The sequence below is a fragment of the Brachionichthys hirsutus genome, chromosome 2, assembly GCF_040956055.1.
Source record: "Brachionichthys hirsutus isolate HB-005 chromosome 2, CSIRO-AGI_Bhir_v1, whole genome shotgun sequence".
Classification (NCBI taxonomy): Eukaryota; Metazoa; Chordata; class Actinopteri; order Lophiiformes; family Brachionichthyidae; genus Brachionichthys; species Brachionichthys hirsutus.
The window spans coordinates 4,929,596-4,955,067 of NC_090898.1; the positions used below are offsets into that span (position 1 = coordinate 4,929,596).

General features: G+C 40.6%; 1 protein-coding gene across 1 annotated transcript in view; it reads right to left on the reverse strand.

Moving 5' to 3' along the window:
- Window positions 1-24,829, reverse strand: part of sema3bl (sema domain, immunoglobulin domain (Ig), short basic domain, secreted, (semaphorin) 3bl) — a 47,587-nt gene extending 22,758 nt beyond the window's left edge. Inside the window, exons 1-3 of the mRNA XM_068751220.1 lie at window positions 24,727-24,829; window positions 9,382-9,542; window positions 4,573-4,635 (exon numbers count right to left, since the gene is read on the reverse strand). Coding sequence (XP_068607321.1) covers window positions 4,573-4,635; window positions 9,382-9,542; window positions 24,727-24,829 — 327 coding nt within the window. The remainder of the gene's footprint in view (window positions 1-4,572; window positions 4,636-9,381; window positions 9,543-24,726) is intronic.
- Window positions 24,830-25,472: the final 643 nt, after the last annotated feature.

Genomic DNA, 25,472 nt, shown 5'->3' on the forward strand with positions numbered 1-25,472 from the left:
AAAACAGTAAAATAGTTGTAATACTGGTGGATGAACTGACAATGGCAATAAACCACTTCTGATTCTGATTCTGATTCAGTCAATTGGGTTAATCAGAAAATAAAATATTTCATTTAAGGCCATTTTCAGTCATACTGACTAAAAATATTCAGTAGGAAATTAAAAGCAGAGACAGTGAGTTTATGGCAGTATCTCTTTTAATCATGAGTTATGAGTAGTGCCTGTACTAGAAATCATTAAAATTATGTTTAAATCACAGCAATCATTTAAATAAACATTGTGTATGTACGGCTTAGAGACAGTGTCTCTGCGGAAAAAACAGGAGGCGGAGCCTAAAGTGGGGGACATGAAGATGCTGAGGTTCTCCTTGGGAGTGACCAGGTTGGATAGGATTAGAAATAAGGCAATGAGAGGGACAGTGAAGGTTAGACGTTTTGGAGACAAGCTCAGAGAGACCAGACTTTGATGGTTTGGACATGTCCAGAGGAGAGACAGGGACTATATCGGTAGAAGGATGCTGAGGATGGAACTGCCAGGGAACAGGGCTAGAGGACGACCCAGGAGAAGATACATGGACGTAGTGAGGGAGGACATGAGAGTGGCTGCTGTTGGTTTGCTTATTAATTTAATGGTTTGTCAAAATGTAAAATATAGAAAAATTGACTTTTTCTTATTTTGAAACTAATTCTAGACTCGACTAATAATATTGTCAGCAGGTCAGTTCGAACAATGCTAGTAAAGATAGCTTGTTTAAAAGAACGGCCAAAGAGAAGAGTGATATTTATACTGGCAACAAATTCATTTATGTGGTCAAAGACCGTTTATTATGAATGTCCATGGAACGCATTGTTAGAGCGAAATATTGAGCTAAGAGCAAAGAAACACATATTCTATGATCGCCGACTGGGGCAGAGCGCAAGTTTGAACATGGAGAGCAGCTTCCAGTATAAACATCCAATGTTCAGAACTAACAGGATATGAAGACAAAAGGCTTCTCATGGACACACACACACAAACACCATAAAGATATTTCAAAGGCATGAAGATATTTGAACCTGAAATCAGTTTTCAAAGGGACTGACTTACAAACTGCACTGAAAACATTTTGTTACAGCAAGATACGAAATGTTTGATGTGATTTTCCCAAAACATCTAAGAATTGCACAGATCATGTAACAAATCGAATATTAACATAATGATTAAACAAAACAAAACGTATCATCTACGTAACTCACTGCAGGGGATCTTCTCCAACATATTCCAGCATTTTGGCAAAGACGGGAAAACACTTGGTCTCTAAGTAAACCTTTATCAAACATTTGTTGCTACATAATGATGCTAACAATTTTCACCTTGTCTTGACACTTCTTATTATAGTGCGTTAGTGTCTTGAAATGAGCTTCATGACTGAAAAAACTATTTATGAATGATAAACTTCATCTGACACCACCTCAAGTCGCAACAAAACCCGGTTACCAAACTTTGCCTGTTGAATTAAACTGCATCTGGTTTCCTCTGTGTCATGGACTGTGACACTTCAGGTGAATTGATAGCTCTAAATTATACGTAGGTGTGTGAGCCCGCAATGTTCTGGTGACACGTTCGGGATTTGCCCTGCCTCTCGCTCGTAGTATGCTGGGATAAGCTCCAGTAACACCCGTTGCCCGCAAGGTGGATGAACTGGCTCCAAACGAGACGACTGAGGTCAACTCGTCTACCAGAACCTGCATTGATGGACTTTGTAGTACCCGTGTTGTTACCATGTTATGACTTAGGAATGACAACCCACAAAATGCCAAAGACTAGATGAAGACATTTGGGATGTGATCACAGGTCTACTGATGAAACAGAACCATCAGCACCACCAGGTTTATCACACATTCAAACTTTGGACATATCTCTTTGCAGGTAGATGAAGCAGAAGTATGTGTCAACAGTCAGCACAAGACGGTGCATGCTTGACTGAAATCCTGGAGTGCCTAACATCAGCTTATTGATTTTTCAGAACTGTAATTATTGATGGTGAAGGTCCACAGGGTTTTGATTGTGGGAGGAAACCCTCAGTAAAACATGTTTGAAGTGGGAAGCCGCAGAGACAGAATCCATCATGAAGATTAAACATTATTGTGACCTATTGAGGGACTTTGTCATAACCAGCATAGCATAACATCAAAGGCAGCAAAGATCAGTCCTGATCTTTTGCTGTAAATCCTGTTTCTGAAATACTGGTTAAGGCTATGGGTAATTTGCAAATTGAGGTTGGTTTCCCTCTCCTATGATATTCCATCTGAAAATACCTCTCATGCAATCTGGGCCAGCCTAATGGAAAACATCACCTTAATTCAAACCTTAACTATTGTCTTAACCAGGACCTCATAATTGACCAGTCTTCCTATGGTCAACAGGAGGACTGGTGGTCAAGAAAAGATGACTGATTATGATGGATATAGTGCCCAACACTTAACAAAATAAAACAACGTGCAATCACATGCTTCATGACTCCTCCAGTGTATGAAAGGTAGAGGTATAGTTACACACTTCCTGTTTTAAGAGCTGTTTAATAACAGATTGAGAACCTTCTTCTTCCCTATGGATGGTGCAGTAGACGCAGACACACACACACACACACACACCTAGACCTAGTGTAGTGTGAGCCTTTAAGCCTTGTGAGCACTGAGCAGAGGAAACACCTAATAAAACTGATATAAGACACCCCAGACACACCTGCCACTTCAGAGAGCGTATACTTATTGACACACACACACACACACACACATTCTTGTAAGCCATTCCAGATGGGCACTGCTGTTACCAAAAAAGTCACAGAGGTGTCTTCACTCTCTCTTGCACTATTCTGTACGTGTGTGTGTGTATAGGTGTGTGTGTGTTTGTGGTTGAGTGTGTGTGGTGATTGCACGTGTCCCATGTACGTGTTTAAACCAGTCATTAGTGCACGTTTATGTATTCTGAGCATCACTAAAGCCACTGAGAGCTGCTTCCCCACACGGGAGCTCTTTTAATGATGCCTCAGTGGATCAAAGAAAACAGGCTTCATTTTTTTTATTCCTTCTTTTCATTCTAACTTTTTTCCCTCCATCCCTTCCTATTTGCTATTCACTTGTATTTATCATGTTTATCACCTTGCATTGATAATTTATTCTGTCATCTTGACAGCGTTAATATCATGCTACCTTTCCTAACGTGCTGAGCTGTAGCAGGTATAATATTTATTGCCATGCCAAAATTTGCTGCGGAGCAACCAGTCTGGTTGCTCCGTCTACTTAGTACCAGTCTGGTTGCTCCGCAGCAACCAGTTCAGTGGCAGGTTTAACATTTTATCCGAGCCACAGTGTTGGACGGACCGTTAGTGATGCTTTAGGCCTAAACACACTCTCCTTCTTCCCCAACGTCTTCACTTTGTCAGACCTTTCCTTCTTTTTTGCAACACTTGTGCAATCCTTGCAAGCTTTCTCTTTTCCTCCGATCGGTTTCTTTCTCCTTTATTCTCTGTGAAGTTGCTTCTTTGAGCTCTCTACTAACAAACATGAAGCCGAGCGAGCTTGTGGAGGAGGATGGGACTCAAGGTGCTGACACATTCTTGATCAGTGTTTCTCGTCATTACACCATTTTCAAAGCTGAAGCTTAATGCTTTGGATTTTTTCTTGACATTTACTTGAAGTGGCTGATTCATGATATCCTACTCCTCTTTTCTATCATTGTAAATATTGTCATAATTTAAAAGAGCACATATCCTCCTTTGGTGTTTAGCCTCTTCTCTACTCCCCCACTCTTACATTTCCTCCCGATCTCCTCTGCCTGTATTCTGAGAGTTCAGAAAAAGATGACGTCCTGTCTCCAATTCATCTTTAAGAGAACCAGCAAGTATCGCCGCTGACAACCGCAAACGGTTCTCCTTTCTTTCTACAATGCAACATGGCTCTATATACCTTCGCAGTACAGTATACTATTGATTTGTTATCATACTGTTTTAAGGACACATTCCAATCACAACATCTGTCATTTGTGGACTACTGTTACTGTTACCATGTAAGTTTAAGTACATATATCATTCAATAAATGAGAGCTGGGAAAATTGTACACGAGACAGAGGAACAGCTCAGTGGAGGTAGACGTGAGTACAAGAGCACCATACACTAACTTGGCAAGGCAGGGATTGTAGGACAGCAGGGCCATGTCGAGCGCTCACAGAACAGAAGAATACATTTTTGGAAACCTGAAATCTGCCTCACATCTGGCCTCAAGTATTTGTGCAGCTTAAACTGGCGTCTAGTTCAGGTGATGTCTGGGAAATGGAAACTTGTGGACAATTAGAGCACAGGTGACATAGAACAGACTGGATCTATGTAGAATGTAAACCGAGTAAACGGAGCTATGGAAGTGGACATGAAGTGATTTAAACTGCCATAAATGAAGGCTAAAACTTGCAGCTTGGTATGAACGACTGAAAAGGATCTAGCTGTTCCGTGACGAGAAACATCACCGGCTACCAAAACCAATACTGTATTTAAATGTACCTGTAAAACAGCTCAGAGTTACCTATCAATCATTTACCTGTGGCTCCTTTCCTGTTTGAATGCAGTCCTCTCTAGTGCCAGGTAAAGGGGGCCAGTAGATCTGTGGAGGATAATAAAGACAGAAACGCAGAGGAACAGAAAGCAGAAAAAGAAGTATTGTGATTAATGACCTCATAAGTTTGGAGAAATTCAAACCGTCTACTTTAGTTTTATTATAAAACGTAGTTTCTTTGTCGAACACACACTGGCTCTGTGTAACTCTGGTAATACAATGACAACATTGTAATGATTCAATGTGTGCTTAAAATGCAATTATTTCCCATGCACATTTACCTTGTTATCTTTTTTTTTTCTTTTTCATTTAACTTGCTATCAATTAGATTCAAATTGAAGAGAGCAGATCTTCTAAATGTTAAACAAACAAAGGCTTTTGGAATGAAACCTTTGTTTGAAACATGACAGAGACATTTATCATACCACGTATCTCACATTACACACACAAAGATAAAAGGTTTCCGAAATCCAGCAGCATCTGGCCAAAAGGATCATTTACATTTTATATCAACTGTTTGGATAGTTCGTCTGAGATTTTTTACATCCCACAAGTGAAGTGGGATGAATTTATTTTGTGTTGCTCGCAGCTCCAGAGGACATTTACAATAAATCATCAGCATTGTGGGTTTTCAGCAAACAATTTCTTTTTTTGGGGTGGGGGGTGGATGTTGATGTAAATCTGTACACATGGAAAATATGTTAGTTCAGCAGGCTTATGCAAAATGTCTTTCATAGAACCTTGTGGAGGGGGCGAGGAATGAATTCAGCGGTTAAGTTATGATACAGATAAAGGGGTTTCTTCCTTTATTTTGCAATTTTCTATTCAAAGAATTTCCCTGATTACTGAAATAAAAATCCTCTAGACTTTTGTAGAACTGTGTAGACATAGAGCGTGCACTGAAAATTAATTATGTGTGCATCAACACAATTTTAACATAGCAAAAACATTATCCTTATCGAGGATATTTAGTGGATCCTGACAAAGGACGTCTGGAAGGAATAATCATTTTTCTTCCTTAATCTCTTAAACTTCTTACAGTTCTTTCTATATCGATACAAGACGTGAAGTCCACAGATTCATCCTTGAAAAAATAAATAATAAAATTGCAGCAGATTTGTTTTCAACTCCTCCTTATATTGCTGATGCGAAAAAGCCTGAGTCACCAGCATTGAGATGATGGCGCTTGTGATGCTGTTGTCTCATGCAGCCATTGAGACAGAAATAGTCTGGTAATATTTGTTATAGTTTAAAGGATACTTGTTTCTACTCTTTGCTCATTAAATCATAACTTCATCACAGCAGTGCACATTTAAGAAACATTTTACCAGTATAGGAAAATGCTGTGGCGACAGTTCATTGGGATGAAGACCCAGCTTTGCAAAAAAAACCAAGCAGAAAAGATAATAATCTCTGTTTTTACAACTTTATATCGAAGCAGTGTTTAGCTGTATTTTATTGGTGGAATCTAGCAGCATAAAATGGACATTATTGCATGTTTGACAAACACCTCCGCCTGTTATGAACCTGCATTTTCACTAATTGTGTGTTTCTGTTGATGCTGAAAACGAACCAGCAGGATCCCAACGAGCCACACCTGAAAGCCCTTCCCAGTCATCAGTTACTCCTTAAAGACCTGACCCCCCCCCCCCCCTGCTCCCCGCCAGATGATGATCGTTCCAGCAGGCATTTAGACCTGTTCCTTTCTCATTCTGTTTCCTGCCGATTATTGTGTTTCGTTGTGATTATTTGTGTTGGTAAACTACCTTTAAACATCCCCTCTGGTTTATGTCTCTGCATTTTGGGGTCCGTTCTCTAGTTTCACCGTCACACCATCCGATTTGAAGTATGCTGCGTTTTTTTAAATAGAATCTGGTTCACGGTTGTGAGAGCTCCTTGAAAGGATTTTCATCTTCATCTCTGACTGAAACTAATGAACTTGGGTTTGAACAGATTTCAAAAGTTTCTTTGGCATGAAGCTAAACTCACACATGTGAGGCACACAGTCTAACTCAAAGCACACTGACAGCTCTGATTGATACGCTGTGAAATTAGTCCCGGCCCAAAACCTAGCTGGAAATGTCCTTAGTCTGTCTGCTTCCAAATTCATTTTACAGCTACCAACATTGCCTGCAGTATGGTCAATCTCCGCTATCCTGGTCCCCTCTCTCTGTCTTTGACTGTTCCTTGACATGTCAGCAATGAGATATTGCTGGACTAAACGGGACCTTCTAAGAGGCAGCAGCTCGTGGAGGTCAGCCAAATCATCATACAGCAATCCTCAAATAACGTTTACTCTTTGTTTGTGTGCCAGCTGGAACACAACCCACACTAGATATATATATATATCTACAATTATGATTATAGTGAGGAGAGGCACTAAACTATGGCTAAACTCAATGTTCATTTGCAAGGATTTGAATGTCTGTCATATTTTTATCCTGAAAGTCGATACAAAAATCACATTTTAACAGCGGAGACAGACACAACTGTATCATGCTGGATGCTGATGCAAGGAATCTGTGCACATAATCATTTATTTTGTCACCTTAGCAAGTCAAAGTCAAGTCTGGCAAAAATGGAAAGAAGAGTCATTCTATGCGATAATTTTAGAGATGCTGTGTTACCGTATTTAAAATCTGGACTGAAGTGTTGTAAGAAGTATCTTTATTATTGAGAACATCCAACCCAGCATCTGCTTATAGGCACATTTCAGTTTTACCATTTTATTACACAGAAGGATTTACATAATCACTGAGCTGTCTGAAGATGCTTAACATGGCAAAGTCTCAAAGGCGGCAACCATACTTGAAAATGAAATCGAATAAGGGGCAGTCATAACTGTTTACATAGTGAAAGTGGAACATTGACTCCATCACGCCAAACATTTTTGTGAATTTAAACAGCAGCTTTCATTAATTGTACAGCTTCCCAAGTCTCATTTAATAGGAACTAAATCCAGTTTGAGCAGAAACATACTGGGTTCATTGACTCAACGCCATCTGACTGACCAAAGCCATGTGTCTAGAACACACTCACTTCATTCTTCAATTTTCCTACCCTGTTGGTCAGAGTTCCAGTGGAAAAGGTGACAAAGCACAGTTTGATGTCATAGCGATGCCGTGAACTCTGTTGGAGTCTGAGCTGGAAAACAATGTGTTCTTGTTATAGATTGTTCCATTGGTTTGGAAGATCATTTTGAATGTGAAATCTGTGTACTCAAACTTCCAATGTAAACCGACCCTCAATCAAGGAAAAGTTAAACATCTAACATTACAAACCAAATTATTGCATTTCCAAAAGGCAGATGAGCTCAGCTGGATGTTAATCATAGCTTCACAGTTCAGAAATATATATATATATATATATATATATATATTTTAATCCTTGTGGGAAAGAGAAACGTGGGTAAAACTATGGGTAATTTGTGCTTTTAAAGAGGATTTCATGTTGTTAAAATATACTATTTTATAGTTGTATTTATGTGAGCCAAAGCTTTCATGTATTTTGGTGAGTTGTGCTGTTCTCAAAATGTGGCTCTGATCATTACCGCACATGCTCCAAAGGATCAACAGTATAAGAAGGCAAAAATTCAAATCCAGGATATTTTAGCTTATTTTTTTTTTTACTCTCCAGTTGTTTAACTGAGCTGGATACATGGCCACCCATACAGCAGGTATGTCAGTGTGTTTTTATGCATCAAGTGCCTACAGAAAATTAAAAGATATATGATGGGGAAAAAATATTATTTTCACTTATTTTTAGTGCCTTTGTGTGTTTTTGGGAAGTTTCAAACTTAGCAGTGAACTCGAGTTTGTGCAAATTTCAATGCCAGCTGAGATGGAGAGCAGTGAGCGGAGGCTGAGGGAATGATGTAGAGTAATTTAATGCTGGATGGGGTCAGCCACATCTGGTTGTCTGGGTGTAGAAAAGTCACCCACTTATCTTCTTGACAGCTGCTCCTCTTGCCTTAAACTCGAATTTGTTTTGAAACACTGAAGTCGTATTTTTAATCTACAACATCGATGATATCGTGATGGCAGGCCGTCCCCTGTCTCTGTTTTTGCATGCTATGATAGTGGAACTGGAGACACAGTTAACAGATCAGACTTCTGGGTCATAATTTATCCCTCATGTCCCAGCAGAACAAATGCATTTAATAGGCCTTAGTGACAATTTATGCACATATGGAAAATCTGGGGCTGATTTATGACAAGCTCCACAGGTGTTCCTGCACTGTGAAGGGTGAGAGCTTGGTGAAATGCTTTGGCAAAAAGAAAGCAGGACATGACATTTAGATTCTTACATGAGAACCAGCAGATGACGAATCACAAATGTATGTAAGAAAACAGGTGTGCAATATATATATATATATATATATATATATATACAGTATTTCAAACTTTTTTATTAACTGTAATTGTTATTGCCTTAACATTTTATTTGAATATTGCTTTCATTGTTTTCTGGGACTGTTTTAGAAAGGTAGTATTAGAAAAATAAAGACTGCTCAGGTTAGATTCAATGTTTATTGGTGATTTATGACAGAAAGTGCTTCAGCAGATGTTCTGCAAAAGGGAATTTCTATAAAAAACGTCTTGCTTCCCGTATCTCTTTGAGCCATAGATCATCCCCTGTGGAGTGAAACCCCTCAGAGTCACTGCAACTTAAATCAAAATGGAAAGATGAATGTGGACTGAACTGCAACAAACCATTTGCAAAACATCCATCATTGGAGCCGATCACACTCCAGTAAAATCTTCGCCTTTTAACAAAAATCTTCAAAATACTCGCCTCTTTGGACTCGCTGCTCGAAGGCCCCAGCAGGAGAGAGTACATGACATCCTTCCCACCCAGGAACAGACGGTCACGGTACTCATCCAGGAAGATGGCGGTAAGAGAGAGCTGGCCATGATGACCGCTGAAGACGGACGACCGGTTGGTGGAAAGCAGGTCTGCAAAGAGACAAGGAAGGTTCAAATTTACATTGATGAGTTGAAGATTCATCAGAGGGTGTTATATTTCCCTGCCTACTGCTAAAATGTGTGCGCTGTAACTGTTTCCGTTTAATGTAAAACTTTACATCATTAACTAACTATAATTCTTTTTCAGTCCACATTCAACATAGGGGCAGCCTGGTGGCGCAGTGGTAAGCGCTGTTGCCTCACACCAAGAAGGTCACGGGTTTGAATCTGATTTGGGGCCTTTCTGTGAGGAGTTTGCATGTTCTCCCCGTGTCTGCGTGGGTTCTCTGGGTTCTCCGGCTTCCTCCCACCACAAAAAAACATGCAAATTAGGTGTCTTGGTTGCACTAAATTGTCCATAAGTGTGTGTGTGTCAATGGCTGTCTGTCTGTGTGCGGCCCAGCGATCTGGCGACTTGTCCAGGGTGTACCGCTGGGATAGGCTCCAGCACCAGCCGCGACACGGTAACGGTTAAAAGGAACATGAATGAATGAATAATTTGTGTAAGGTCTGGTGAAGCTGGTAGTTGCCGTTTCTGATGTGCAGAAATGATCACTGATGGACAAACAAGCTGACTCTTTAGCCATGCCCCCTTTATGACGGGGTAAAGAGTCACAATAGGGCGGATGAAGAGTCATTTCTCTTCTCACAGGATGCATCGATAGCTTTGGCCTGTTTTATAATAAACATTGCAAAAACATCACATAACAGGATGTGAAGTTGGGACTTTTGCTTGTTGTGAAGTGTTTTTTCTTCTCCACACACAAAATGAGCAAACAATGGAAAAAGTTGTTAGTCGGATTTTTATCAAGAGGATGAAGGGAGAATGTTTCTCATGCTTTCACAGCTTTGATCCTGACTATTCAGAGATGCTCATTTGCTGTCATTAGTATGAACTCGTTCATTTCTGAAATGTGTTCATAATGAATTTATTTACTGTCTTGGGTCAAAATTAGTTTGCATAAAGCCGTCCCTGCATTCACAACCTGCATCATCCGTCTATTGTATATCTACGATTACTATGTTCCCTATTTCCTGTGTATGCAGTAACATATTAAAGCTGATACTGTGATTTCATCACACCGCGGTACACAATAAAAAACAACACACCAAACGCCTGATATTGGCAGTTTAACTGACATCAAAATAAACCCCTAATTATCCTTATGAGTGCTCTATTTTACTTTTATTCTGCCGTTTCGTTTCTGTTCAAATCCCTTGTGGGAATCCACTTGGTTTCAGTACCTGCTCTTTGACATTTTACTTCTGCATGTTGAATGATTTTGCCAGGAAAGACTGGCAGTGCCCGCCAGAGAGGAAATGTAAAACTGCTGCAGGCTGAATAATGTGATGATAGAATGTCGTAAAAACATGCAATATTTTTACTGAGTTTATATTCAGCGGCGCTAAACAAACTGAAACCACTACTACTGAGATTCTGAAATGCAAGGCACACTCATAGAACACTCATGCTTCGAACCCCAGGTGTGTGTGTGTGTGGCTGGTGGTGTCTCACACACACGAGCTAATAGATGCTCTGCTCATCTCTATGCGAGAAGACATCTTTGGAATGCAAAAATCTTTCGGCTGAATTATCTCGCCGTCTACTTCTCATCACTCGTCTGACACATCGCTATTCCACGATGTCTTCTTTGCTCAGTCAACACACTCACAAACCTGAACACACACACAGAGAGAGAGAGAGAGTGAGCCTCACCTTAGATTACCCTCATTACCACTGTGGAAGAAACTTTCACAGTGAAAGTAGAACACGTTCAACAGTTTAGCACTTTATGCCACACTTACTTCCTAATTGGGTGTTTGCAGCAGCCAAATTAAAAGCAGGAAAAACTCTGCCAAAACATTCTCCTGCACCGAGGCCAACTATTATTTAAACCTAGTAAATGTGTTCCACCGAAGACACCAAATAAGAAAATAGTTTTATGGGAACAAGTGCAAGTAAAACTTTAGATGCTTCTGGCAAGACGGCATAAATGAGACACAAGCAGAGGCAGACTGTGGGTGTCCTGCAGGGAGAGATAAACAAAAATGATGGGGAGAATCGGGAGGACTGCGACTTTAAGCAATTGCTGGAAAATAATGAGCAGAAAAAGAAAAAAGAGAAAGCCATGTGCGAAGGATTTACTGTATTCATCATTCTAGCTTTTGCACTTTTGATGGAAGATCCATAAAGGTCCAAAAGTGCATGCTAACAAGTAAAGTTCAGCGCATTTCACATGAGCATGCGCTGATGGAAGAAGAGAAACAGAAGGCTCATCTTCAGGTGTGTGTTTTATCCCAACAGCTCATCACGCACTGTCAAACTGTCTCCGGAGGTTCAGACTTTTCCACGCAGCCCTGAGCCACTGACGTGACCTCCGGCTGAAGAGTGAGTGATGAAGAGTGACTTGTAGCATGTGCTGGGAGCGTTAGCGGATACACCTCCGTATCTTGACAGGAAAGATGGCAGGAAAATAGATGTTATCAGATTTCTAGGAAACACTTGTCAAACTTTGTAAATATAAAAGTGACATTGCACAGACCAGGAACAATGCTGTGTTTTTTTGGGGTGTGTGTATGTGTGTGTGTGTGTGTGGGGGGGGGGGTGTTGCTAAATAAAAAAAAGAACGGCAAAGTTTTTCATTATTTCACACATTCAGCAGCAGCCAGATTCATCAGGCTCAAGCAAGGAAGAAGATTCACCGTTGCTGTCTGTCTTCTTTCTATTTGCCATCTCGTAAACAGAAATCCACAATAACCTCAACCCACCCACACACACATACACACACACGCTCAGAGGGTAAAGGTGAGCGAACGGCTTCCATCTGTGGCTTGTTATCACTCCAGCAGCTCATCGCCTCTCAGTGGAAACCACGCCACCGTCTCTCCATCTTCACTTTTCCTCCATCCTTTCTTCCACCTCTCATTATTCTCCATCAGGACTGTTGCTGTCTATCCAGCTTCCTCTCTGGCATGTGTCCTCCTCTTGAAGTTGTTTAAAAATGTCATCATTCTCATTGGTGCCCACTCATCTCTCTGCCTCACACCCATTTGCTTCTACATGACGATGATGATGATGAATATATTTATTAGATAGAATGTTAGAGTACAAGTACAGTCACACAGTAGCATGTATTACAGTACAAATACAGTCAAACATCCTGTCTAAGAGGAGCATTTCAAAAAAGCCCTTGCGGTCTTGTTTCCATTGAAAGTCCTTCGATTGTGATTGTCTTTTATCTCTATTTATTCATCGTTGCAGCCACAAAGCCATGACATCTAAATGCTTCCTCACATCCATAGGGATTCTTCTACATCTGTGCCCAATGTGTATTTGCTCCCCGAGGGCGGCATGCCAGTGCAATAGTGATGAACAGCAGCCATGCACAACCAAAGTGACATGCTAGAGAGCATCTGGTTTCACTATATGCATCAAGCCTCGGCTCACGTATCGCAGAGTCTTTACCACTTCAAAGATATCCAAGCTATAATTTACTCTGGGATTGTTTACCTTGTTAATGTTCCACTTAGTCAGGATCCCCTGGTGTCAGTCTAATCTGGGAGTCAGATATATGTTCCGTGCAATCAGTCACTTCTGCTGGTGAAAGGACAACTTGTGTCACATTTTCTCTTTGATCTGAGAGCTTAGATTATTTGGTCTGAGCCGGTGTGGCGCGGTGGAGAGAGCAACACTTGCATGAAAGCATTTTGTATTTACATTTGGTGAAGAGAAGCAGTGCAAAGTGGTTAAAGATGCGACTCGTGCTGACAGGTCTGGAAAGCAGAGGGATGGTGAGTTCATGTGGGAGAAGAGAAAAGAGAGCATGAAAAGAGTTCACTTCACATCACATGTTGTCATCTCTAACGTACAAATTGGGCAAAGGCACTGCACCAGCTGTGTCAACCAGCCCACACACACACACGCACACAGAGCAGCAGCAGCATCAGTGTTGTTACTGTTAGCTCAGTGAGGGGGGCATCTGAACCCTATTAGACCCCCCTGTGCTACACAATGCATGCCGCTCAGCGTCTCTCTCACTCTCTAAATACTGACTCTTTGACATGTTATTTTCATGACACACAAACACACACTCAAGCATAAATAAAGACCCAGTAGACCCATTACACCACCGGGGTATCATTAGCTCTTCGCTGTATATTGTTAGTGTGTCATGTATTTCTGGAATGCTGCAAGATCCAAAAAAAATCCTACTCCTCTTCCTCCCCAGGTTTCTTATTGCCTCAGCTTCCTCACGTGGTTTCAGTGATGTGTGTCATAGCTGTGTTATTGATCCTAAACTGATTTTTTCCCCCCTCAAATATATTTTATACACTGTATGTAAAATAGGATAAAAACAGCCCGGATGGGAAAGGAAACCCATCCCTTTTCTTTCTGTTCATATTGTTCTGAGCTCTTCCAAAATAGAGGATTGAAAATTATTGCAAAAAGTCCATAAAGATATAATTGATGGACACCACGTACTATAATTTGTCATCGTTTACACTTGTTGTTCCATGGCTTTGGTTTAACTTGCAAAAAATGCATTTAAAACTAGTCATTGATGAATTGTTAAAATATGTAAACATTTGTTGCCAGATTGGTGAGAATGCTAATAAGGAATAGAGCAGTTTGCAGGATCCCACTGTGATAAACATGACATTTAGAAACAAATAATTGATGCTATGTTAAAAATACAAATAAACACAAACTCAGTTATTAAACCACCGCACATCTGTGTTTTCATTGTAGAGATAGACGGAGGTGTCCTGGCAGAGATGCCTCAGGCTGGAGAAATCCTGGGATTTCTTCCCAGTCGGTTTCTGCTGCTCTCTGACGACGTCGTCTCCACGGCACAGCTCACGTTTCTCAGCCGCTTGATTGTGTGATGAAGCCGTGACAAATGAAAAGAGCTTCAAAGAGGTGGAACGCACAACATCTCTCTCTCTCACACACACACACAGTCACACCCATGGACGCCACCTCCATGTTCAAAGCATCTCCTTTTAGATGCCTATCACAGTTCTTGTTACTCAATCTTCCCAGCTGGGCCAACCAAAACACGGCTGATGGTGTTACCTCATCACGCTCAATTCTCATCAGCCCTCTCCCTCCTCTATGTCCCATTCTTCCCTCACTTCACCATTGCTCCTTCCTCTCTTTCTCTCCTTATCTCCAACTTTCCCTGAATGCAAGTTGTTTTTCTCTCTATCCATCTTTCTCTTTTATCAACTTTCTTTTTTTCCATACATTGTTCAATCCTCTCGTGTTACACTACTGACCCGTACTACACACCTCTCGTCGGAATCCATGAGAAACTGCTTCTCTTCACCCAAGCATCACCCCCCCCCCCCCCCCCCCATGCCTCTCCTCATCCCTGCTAATTTCCTTTTTTTTATGTCCTCCCATTTGTCTCAGAAATCTGTCATCCTCCCTCTGCGCTACTTCTCCATCCTTACTCTTTCACTTCATCAGTTTTACCCATAAAGTGTATCTCTCTCCGAAGACCAGCGCTATTTATCTACCTTCTCTCACTTTTTTCCTCCATCCCTCACTCCCTCATCACCTCATTCTCTTTTGGCTTCTTTGCGTGATGGCACAAACAGATGTGAGACGAGTGATATTCGTCTTTGCAAGTTTACAAGCCAATGTAATTCAACTGGACTCACTTATCTTCACTTATCTTGGACTGCAGCCGAGTAAAGATCTGCAATTAATTCTGGAGACTTTTGCATGCTAAAGGGAAGAACAAAAATAACACGGCATTATAGTACGATTGCTTACTGTCAGTTAACTGTGATATCTGTGAGTGTTTGTGTTTGTGAGCTCTTGTCTGACAGCCGCATCCGGGCCACAGTGGAATCCCTTGTGCTTTGCTCTTCTCGTCAGTAGCCACAGTGGAACTAATTGATTGCTTCAGGAGAGAGTGAGCACCTCTGAGAACTTGACGTATAATGTCACGTATCCTGCACCTAAAAGTTTTCCCATCACCTCTAGCCTGCCGCTCTGTCACTTTCTATTGTTTCTATTGCCAAAGTGCCAAATGGTCAACACAGAATTGACATGAGAAGACAAGAAGAACTCTGCGTGTGTGTGCGAGTGTTCACCCGGCCTAGCCCTTTCTGTTTTTGCCTCCTTCGTGTGCTCTCTGCTCTATGCATGAAGGGTTTAGCTTCACAGGACAGCTGTAATATATAGCCTCTGGTAATTCTTTAATGTCTCCAGTGGGAAAAAAACACACACAACATAGATGAAGATGTTTATCCATCGCATGGAGAACGGGTGGTCAAGGGCGGGGCTTCTTCACGTTGAGACAAGTCCTACTGTAAAATACTGGCAAGGCATCTTTCCTTTCACCTTCATCCCAGCAGGAACTTGTCAGGCGGTGACTGAAGGAAGGAAGCCGGGTTGGCTTTTTTTTTTTAGTGAACAGAGTTTTCACTGTGTTACAAGGAGACGCTACATTTTCTTTGGAAAGTATAAAAAGGTGTCATGTTCATGCACATCGGATAAAGATGCAATGCTCATGTTCTTTTGCTACAGTTCTATTGGCTTTAGATATTGTTGTTTTAGTAAGACATATTAAAACACACGTTTTTTTTTTTTAAACAGCTTGTATGGCTTGGACATTTGCCTGTGACTGGTATCTGTAATATAATTTTATTTTGTTGATAAGCTAACAGTGGAATCTCTCGTAGTGTTCAATGCCAATATTCTATACTAATACTTGTGGTATTCGTTTGCTCCCATGGCTCCAGAACATTACCTGGATAGATACAGTGGTTGTAACTTTGCCCCCAGCAATGCGGTTCCAGACAATGAATCCTAATAACTCTTCTAGGACAATCGTGAGATTTCCATTTGTGGTTTCAGTGAAATGTCTGAGCAGGTATCAGATAACTTGATCCAGACATGACTATTCTTCTTTGTTGGTGAACATTAATAAACGTTACACCAGATTAACATCTAAATGTTTCAGCCTTGATCGTGTAGCCCGATGAGTATTTGGCTCAGGGTCACGCGGCCCGTGATCAACCTCACACAGATGCTGGCATGGTTGTCGACTGGTTGCAAAATGATGCCGTCTCAGAGTTTGCCAGTTTTTGATAGTTCACAGCAGAAACATGAAAACAGGCAATACAAGATTAAATGATGGGGTGAGGCTTGAAGTATTTGTTATGGTGCCCACATGTGGAACTAGGACACCCCAATAAGTTGTTTAAATTTAGGAACATTTAACAATCGCCCTGACCAACATTAACCAGGCTCTTTTTTTGACTGAATTCTACAAGGTGGTCTAGATGTTACCAACCTAAAAATACCTCTTTAGATGAAATTGTTGAATAAATAAATGAAAAATAGTCATGTGACATCACATGCAAATTTTAACATTGACTATGCAGTTAAGTTATTATTGTTATAAACAAATATGTATTATACCTATTTCAGATGCTCAATTCAACTAAATGCCCCAGGGGCATTTAGTTGAATCTGAGTGGCAATCATCCGGAGAGAGAGAAGACCAGTAAAGATATGAACAGAACAATAAAGACAGAATAACAATGGAGCAGATCAGTCCCAGAGCAAAGGAGGACAGCAGGGTGGGGAGCTGCTAGGTGCATTTAATGTCAGGGTGTGACAGAGTGTAAAAAGTTTAGATAAATAAGTTGAAGGACTTGAACCCCCCTTGGTGAACGTTCACTGTACTGGTTCATCCCACTCAAGTTAAAACAACATCAGGACACTGGGATTGGTTTTGGCTGGCCTATTCACACCTATTACATCACATTGCTATTGCTCTCTTTCAAACACACACGATTGTCTCGTCTTCAAGAAGATGAATGAATGAGAATTCCGTAAATATATACGTAAGTTGATATGAATCATTCAGGGAGGGTATGTTCTTCCTGTGATTTATTTAGTCCTCATAGCTCTCCTTTATGATAAAGTCCACTATATGTATAATACGATGTCATGCAGTTGAATGAATATGGAACATGTATCTTCAGAAGGACTGAGAGTTTCATTTGTGGTTATTCCTGATCTTTTCCTCCAGAGCTTTGAGCCTTTTGAGGCGTGATTTGATTAATGATGAATTGCTCTTCTGTGTGAGCCGACTTGCTCGGTGATTACAGTTGGCTCACCTTCCTTTGACAGTCATCTTGTTTGTCCTGCAAGTGTTGCTCCACCTCTAGGTGTCAAAAACGTAATTACAATTTTCTGTTTGGTTTTCATTCAAAATCGGATCTGATTATCTTGATGCATTCCTTTATCCAGATAGGTTTTACCTTCATCTCTCTTACTATTCTCATCCAGGTCTGCGTCTGTGGCTTCCAAAGCCATTTCCAACCAGTCCTATACTTAGTCCATAACTTTTGCGATGATTGAATTGAAGAAGAATTGAAGAAAAAAAACCTTTCCATGATGATAATGAGATTGTGAGGGAGCTAGAAAGGGATTTTCTTCCCCCCCCCCTTTTACATCCAATCATGATCTGATGATAGCAGTTAAAAGTAAAATAACACCAACAATTGTAAGAAATGAACTGTTACATTTTAAAGTAATGAAAACCGCTGCGGTTAACTCATCTGTGAACAGATTAAACCGAGCATCTCCCCAGCTTCAGCTCAAACTCCAAAAAGTTGAAATATAAAAACGCCTTTTTGCTCCATTTCATTACTAAGTCTGAAGGAAAATTGTTTCGGTCATTATTGCACTCATGAGATGATATTTGTATGACGCAGGTAGCTTTACTGCACATTGGGCCAATTGATGAAAACTTTAGACGTGTTCCCCATTGTATAAAACTGCTTTGAAGTCTGGACAGAAGAATTGGGATTCACAGTCTGGATTTGGCCTTGGTTATCTAATCGGTTCGCCCTCTTCTCGCAGTCTCTGCAGTGTTACACACTTGTTTCACCGGAATGCTAAACACAAAATGTTCAGACACGCAGAAAGTGACTCACTTTCACAGAGAGAAAAGACACATGAGCCTTCAATCATGCGAGACGCACACATCTCCCACAACTCCTGTAAGTGGAAGGCTTTGCAAGCTTCCTGACAGACGGTCAAAGCCGCATTGTTGAGACTTCATCCCTCAACCTTCGTTCCTCAAAGGGACTTTCATCCTCCAGGTCAGCCTCGCTCTTCCGTTTATCCAACAATCTGACATTCCTTCGTCCACCTTCTCTCCACTCTTTCAACTGCATGTCATTTTGTTTCCTATTCATTTTCTTAGTTCCTATCTGTCTTTTTTTTATCCCTTTATCTTTCTCCACTCTGGCACCATGGCCTCTTTTTGTCTGCTCTGCTCTAGTATTCCCATTTAAAACCTGCCTTTTCTTCCTCTCCACTCTGTCTTCTTCCCTTCTTTTTACATTCATTCTTTCATGGGTCCATCATTTATTTCCCCATACATTCAAATATCTTTCATTCCTTACTTTCCTCTCTTTACCATCTGTCCTCTTTTCACTCTTCTTTGCAATTCATTGATGTTTTTTTCTTTCTTTCACAGACATCTTAGCCCATTGATACGTGCCAGCGTTAGGGGGCGCATGTTTTAATTAATGCTGGTGACCTGATTCGGGCTCTCAGTCTTTGTGCGCTGACCTTTAAGACGTATGAATGCATTGTTTATCATTTTCTGGTTTTTAGCATAACTAAGTCAGTTAATCCACGGGGGCGGGATCTTACCAGTCCATCAATAGACTTGAAGTGAAGTAGTAGTGGAATTTATTTCCCTGAGGAAGATATGAATTGCGTATACAGAGGCACCTCAGCCTCTTTGTTTCTTGGAGATGGGCTCGGGCTCTTTACAACAACACATCATAACGTCATTACAGATGCGGCTGGTATTATTCCATTTTTTCTTATTCTGAAGACATGCCACAAAATCCACGTCATATGTCGGGTTTAGGGTTAGGTGTAATTCTGTTGCTTTAAATCTCAGCTCGTGTCACTGCTCAGATTCAAAAGGGGGAAGAAGAGACAGGCAGCAAGCGTTAGAAAAACAACAGGCTAAAAAAGCCATTTTACATGAGATTTGTCAATACAATCTACCCAATATAATAATAATAATAATAAGAAGAAGAAGAATCTCAAACAAAATCCTGCTTGTTCTTTACATTAGCATTTTCTTTCTTTCTTTGCTTGGCTTTTTGTGTTTCAGTTTCAGCCACAGGAAACCCTTTTCATCTCCAGCATTTCTTATTTTCTTATTTGATACTTCCTTGTGACTTTCTGATGCATCGTTTCTCTTTTTTCCTTTCCTTCACCTTCCTCTGTTGCTGTTCATTCTGTCCCTTTTCTTCTTCCTCAGACATCTCTTTTCAACTGTCACTTCCTCTTCATCTGTTTGCTCTGATCTGATTCCTGTTTTAATCTCCACAGCCTGCTGCCTCTCACACACATGCTGTCAAAGGCTACCAACTATCCTATTTTTCCTTAACCCACACACTCATGGCCACACACACTTCCTGACCTCTGCAGTCTCTCTCTCTCTCTCTCTCACACACACACACACACGCAAATGCTTTAGGTTATTACAAACACCTAGAATAACATATCATCATATACACTTGGAGCTATAGCCAGCATCCTCACTGTGCATCGCTAGTTTCTCTCTTACACACTCATTTGTCACTGCTTAGACTCATGGTGTGTGAAACATATAGAGTTTCTTCTGTCAGCAGGTTCAAGCCAGAAAGAAACCTCTCCACGCCATCTCAGCTTGCTCTGTATTAGCAGTGATTTTCAATCACAAAAGCACTTTTGTTCACTTTAGTAAGCTTCCTATAAAGAAACTGTCAGTAAAATAAACTATTTTTGACACATTTATGGATATAGTTCATTAATAATGTTGGTATATTATTAATTTAGTAAATTACAAATTTGTATTGGCTGTATAAGTCTTTGTCTTACCACTACGAATGCCGATGATAATTCTCCAATTTGGAATTTTACTGTCTTTGACATCTCAATGTGTGCAGAAACATACAATATGAACAATTTATTATTATGTATGCATGTTATGTATGTATGTATGCATGCATGCATGTATGTGTTAGGGCTACTCTTGCTTAAACAACCCATCAAAGTAGTCTTTTGAGGAGGAGGTTTATGACTTGCTAAATAATAAGCACTTGCACAGATCAGATTCAACAGAAATGCTTCTGGATTTATTTACAAAAATGAAAATACTCTCTGTGGTTGACTTCAAACAATAAACAAAAGGAAATGTTAATTTAGCTGGAGAAAAACTGTTTCACTCCGCACTCCTTCAACACAGAGGGCAGGCCAACCAAACCAGCTGTTCTCACTTCTTAATTATAGAAGCTCGATAGGAGGAGGGGTTAAAGCAGCAATAATACAATCTACAATCTGGAACTAAAAATAAAATCCTCATTAACTTAAGTTTCCAAAAAAATTGGTTTTACTTTTTGCTTTTCTTACTTTTATTGTGCATCTGAATTCAATTCCAGCTTTCACCTGGTCTATGACGTTCGTTTCAGAATGTTTCTGTTCACTTGTACTACTCTTTTTTCATTTCGTTAAACTAGTTAAAGAAATTGTTCATACACTTAAGACTTTAAATAGCTGAGTGAGCCTGAGGCCGAATAATCTCTTAAACCATAAAGTACATTCAGAACTTGCACAAACATTTGAAATTTAAACACATGTCAATAATTACGAATACATTAAAACCTTTAAAAGCCTCTCTTCTTTCCAGAGCTGAAGTTATAAGCATCCTATAAAAAACAAAAAAAAGGTGTCTGACAAGCCAGTTGGCTTGATTAGCTTCAGCTCTCTCTTTTGTTTCCTCTCTCTCTCTCTCTTTGGCTGTGCTTTAGATTGGTCAAGAGGCCTGGGACCACTTAAACTGAGCATGGAAAAATCAGGGGAGAGAAAGATGTCGATGAATGTGCTATTAGTTCAAGCAAAGAGGGAATGATGGATGGAACACGAAAAAAGACGCAAAAGAATGGATAAGTGAAAATAGCTGAAGGATGACAGAATGAGACGCCCTATTTTCAAGGAGCCCCGGGCTCTCCAACAGACTCCTGGTGATAGATTACGCTGCTCCGCCTGTGAACAACTAACACCCGTCTGTAAGTGCGTATCTGGGCACAGCCAACTGAGAAAACAAACTCATATATTCACAGGCTGTAAGTGAAAACAAACGGACCCCTCACTTTAAGAAGTAATGCAATCTGATCAAAATAGGACACCAGTGTGGGTTTTGGTGTTTGCAAGTGCTCCCCTGCCTGTGTGTGTATGTGTGTGTGTGTGGAAAGAAAGTGTGTGTTGTCCACAGATAGACAAAAGGGAATTGAGATGATTAAATGAAACTGGCAGACTGAGAGAACAGAAAAGCAAATTAAAGACAAGCAGAGATAGAGAATGGCAGAAAGAGATGCAGGATGGGAGTTCGGTATAGATGCTTGGCAGGGGGGACTTGGAGTCCAGCCAACCATACACAGAATGTCACTAAACATATTGTCTCAATGTCAGATCATTACAAATATACATGCACACCTTGCTGTTGAACTCTTGAATTATGAAATCACAGAGTGGCTTTTTAATTTTGTCTCTCAATAGGCAGTATTGATATTGATGTATAATAAAGCATGGCATGCTGGTGGAAATCACTTTGAAAGGAAGATGAAATTCATGAATAGTTAAAATAAGAAATGAATGATGTCATTGTTCCTGTAATGCAAAGCCGTTTCAATTTGGTGTTCGCACATTTAATGAATTTCTTACTCTGAATACAACTATTTAAATACCTTTGAGACTATTGTTATGTGTAAAATAGGTTTATACTAAAGGTATGTGCAAAGTGATCACAGAGCGGGGGGAGGAGAAGAGTACAAGTACTTTAATGGTTGGGAAGTAAATCCTTTCCTGCTTCCACTTATTTGCACTAATTGATTGAAATGAGATAATGACAGCTTTTCCTGTTACTAAATTACGTCTGCGTCCTCTAAGGAATAAAAAAAACCCCTCTGGGCTTAGCCGACTAATAGTGAGGGAGGGGTGAAACACGCAAACGTGGGGGAAAGGACCACTGAGGTGAGATGGAGGAATACGATGTTACACCGCGGAGCAAGAACATGAGAGACGTATGGAATGATTTACCATAAAAAAGTCAAGCAAGGAGCAGAGAGAAGGAAATCATGTGAAATGAGACAATTTAGAGTCAAATGAGAGATCATCCAGACAGGAAGCAGGAACTTGTTGAGCACCAATAAGAAGCTTACTTTTACATTCTTACTTTTTACATTCCTTTCCAAGGGAGACTTGATGGCTCTTTGAATTAATAATTTGCTGTTGTTGGTTTTTGAAGCTGTAATGTTAATTACTAAACCAAAGTGAAAACAGATCTATAGCATTTTCGAAAAGGGGCTCTTCACAAGTAAAACACGATCTTGGGCTTGGCATCTTCCACTTAGTGTTTGCCCAGGGCAAGTCTTTGTTTGCTCAATCACAAAGCTCCCCTGCGCTCCACTCCTCCGCTGCGCAGCAGCATTTTCCCCAATATATTCTCCAAACTAACACAACAAATGTCACTCAGTTTCAGAGCAAATTCAAAAAAAGTAATTAACGCAGAAAGAAATGCATCTCATGAATTTTATAGAATAAAATACATGCACAAATGCACAATACACAAATAAAAGCTCAAATTTGGATGATTTGATACCACTTTTAATGTAACCTCTAGTCTAAAGTAACTATTATTATGTTTTAATTCAAAAATATAACCATCACATGAAACTTCACTCATGATGCATGGTTAATATCCTACCCAGCAAATATGCTGTGGTGGATATTAAAATCAAAGCAACAGCTATATTGTCTAAAACAATACACGTTTTAATAGCAGGAAAAAATAAGGGAGAACCAAAATGCTCATGCTTTGGAGATGTTTTGCATAACAATACATTTTCAGTCAACCATACAAACCAATGTATCAGTGTCAACTCAATCAGATTGCTAGAGATTGATTAGATTAGCAATTAATAGTCACATGCAGTTAACCATAAACCAGTTTAGACCAGCGCGTAAATGTTCTTGCATTTGATGTTTCTTCATGTATCTGTATATTTTATTCTATTACCGTAAACCGTATTGGAAAATCTATTTTCCAATACCCCCCCCCCCCCCCCCCCTCCCACAGCAATTCCAGTGGAGCCAACAGGAAGACCAGTAAACCCATGATGACTTCTGTCCCGCAAACATGCATCTGAACAGGAGGAAATCCTGTGTGATATCTATCGCTGATGATGATTGCAGACCGACTCGGGCCCGAGTTAAACGAAACAATGAGCAACAATGCAGCCAAGAGAGCATGCGCGCACACGCACACGCACACACACACGCACACACACACAAAGCCGTTCTCTTATCATCAAACTTGAATGAGTCATGAGCAACAGCCAGTCTAAGATTGGAGAGGGGGGAGAGGAGGATGGAAGACGTAGCATGGGAACTGGCCAAAAATATATTGTACATGGCCACGTTTCAATTCTGCTGTTTATATATAGTCTAAATTGAATATAAATTGTGCGTAGCAAAGCAAAACGCATGCGATTAACATGAAATCGAATAAATCGTGTCACCAATTAGGGTCGAATTGCAGACGGACAGTCCAAAAAAAGAAAGAAAAACAAAGCGATGCATCCAAGCAGTACTTTAAATACTGTATTTACCATTAACTTCCCCCACCAAGTGGCATAATGGCATAATACTTGTAATCTAACGCAGGATAAACAAATCATTATGTGAAATCCCTCGATCATAAAGGCACCCCCCCCCACCCCCCCGGTGTGCGCCTTGCCCCCATTATACGGAGCGCTTTCAACCTGCATGGAAGCAGCATATTAAAGTATACGTGCCTCTAAAACAAATAAAGCCTCCATGCAGACAGTAGTCAAAGCATCGACTCGGATTAAAGTATTCTTACTCAGATCACTATAAAGAGAATAAAAGCACAGCCGATGACGCACGGATTTGATTTTAAATTGACAGGTAGAGGCTGAATTGATATATTCCCAAAAGGAATTAAAACAAAATCTGCTTTTAAAAATCGCACCTGAAGCGCACGCACCCTCACAGATGAAGGCTTCACTGACGATAGATAGATAGATAGATAGATAGATAGATAGATAGATAGATTACCTTTGTATGAGAGTCTCATTCGCGGCACATTCAGTTTGGACGCTGACACCGTGGAGACAAGAACCGCACCAAGAATCACGAGGAAAGGTGTAAATCCCTTCATGCTGCTGAGGAATGGTGCCTCTGCTTTAAGATCACACTTTTATAATGTCCTGCCAAAGAGCAAACCGAATATCCCAGAGGGGTTCAGGGGACGCAGAGACTGGATCCCTCTGTTGAAGGAGCCAACATTGATGTTTTTACGCAGCTCCTCGCGTTGCGCTCTCTCCGCGGAGTCCCACTGATGAGGAGAGTCACCGGCTCCGCTGCAGCGCTCCTTCCACTCACCCCCAACAGCTGACGGAGGTGCGTGTGTGTGTGCGTGTGTGCGTGTGTGCGTGTGTGAGAGAGAGAGAGAGAGAGACCACGCCTTTACCAACCGAGCCTCGCGTTAGACGCCCTTGGAGACGTTCTCGTCTATAATAAAACACATTTTGTAGAGTACCTTTAAAATAATCCCACAACAGGACAACACTAGAAAAACCTTTCAGAAGCTTCCTTTCTAGATTGGTGAACTCTTGAGGAAGATTTGCCACCAGCTGACTTTATAAAGACGGTGAGAACGTTAGGAAACTGGAACTCTTTGGTCATGAATGAATGAATGAATGAACCAGCACCGAACAGGGAAACAAAAGCAACATGCATCCCCATCTTCACGTTTGTCAGCTGTTGGAGGCTGCATGCTTTGGCCTTTGTTAACCCATTCA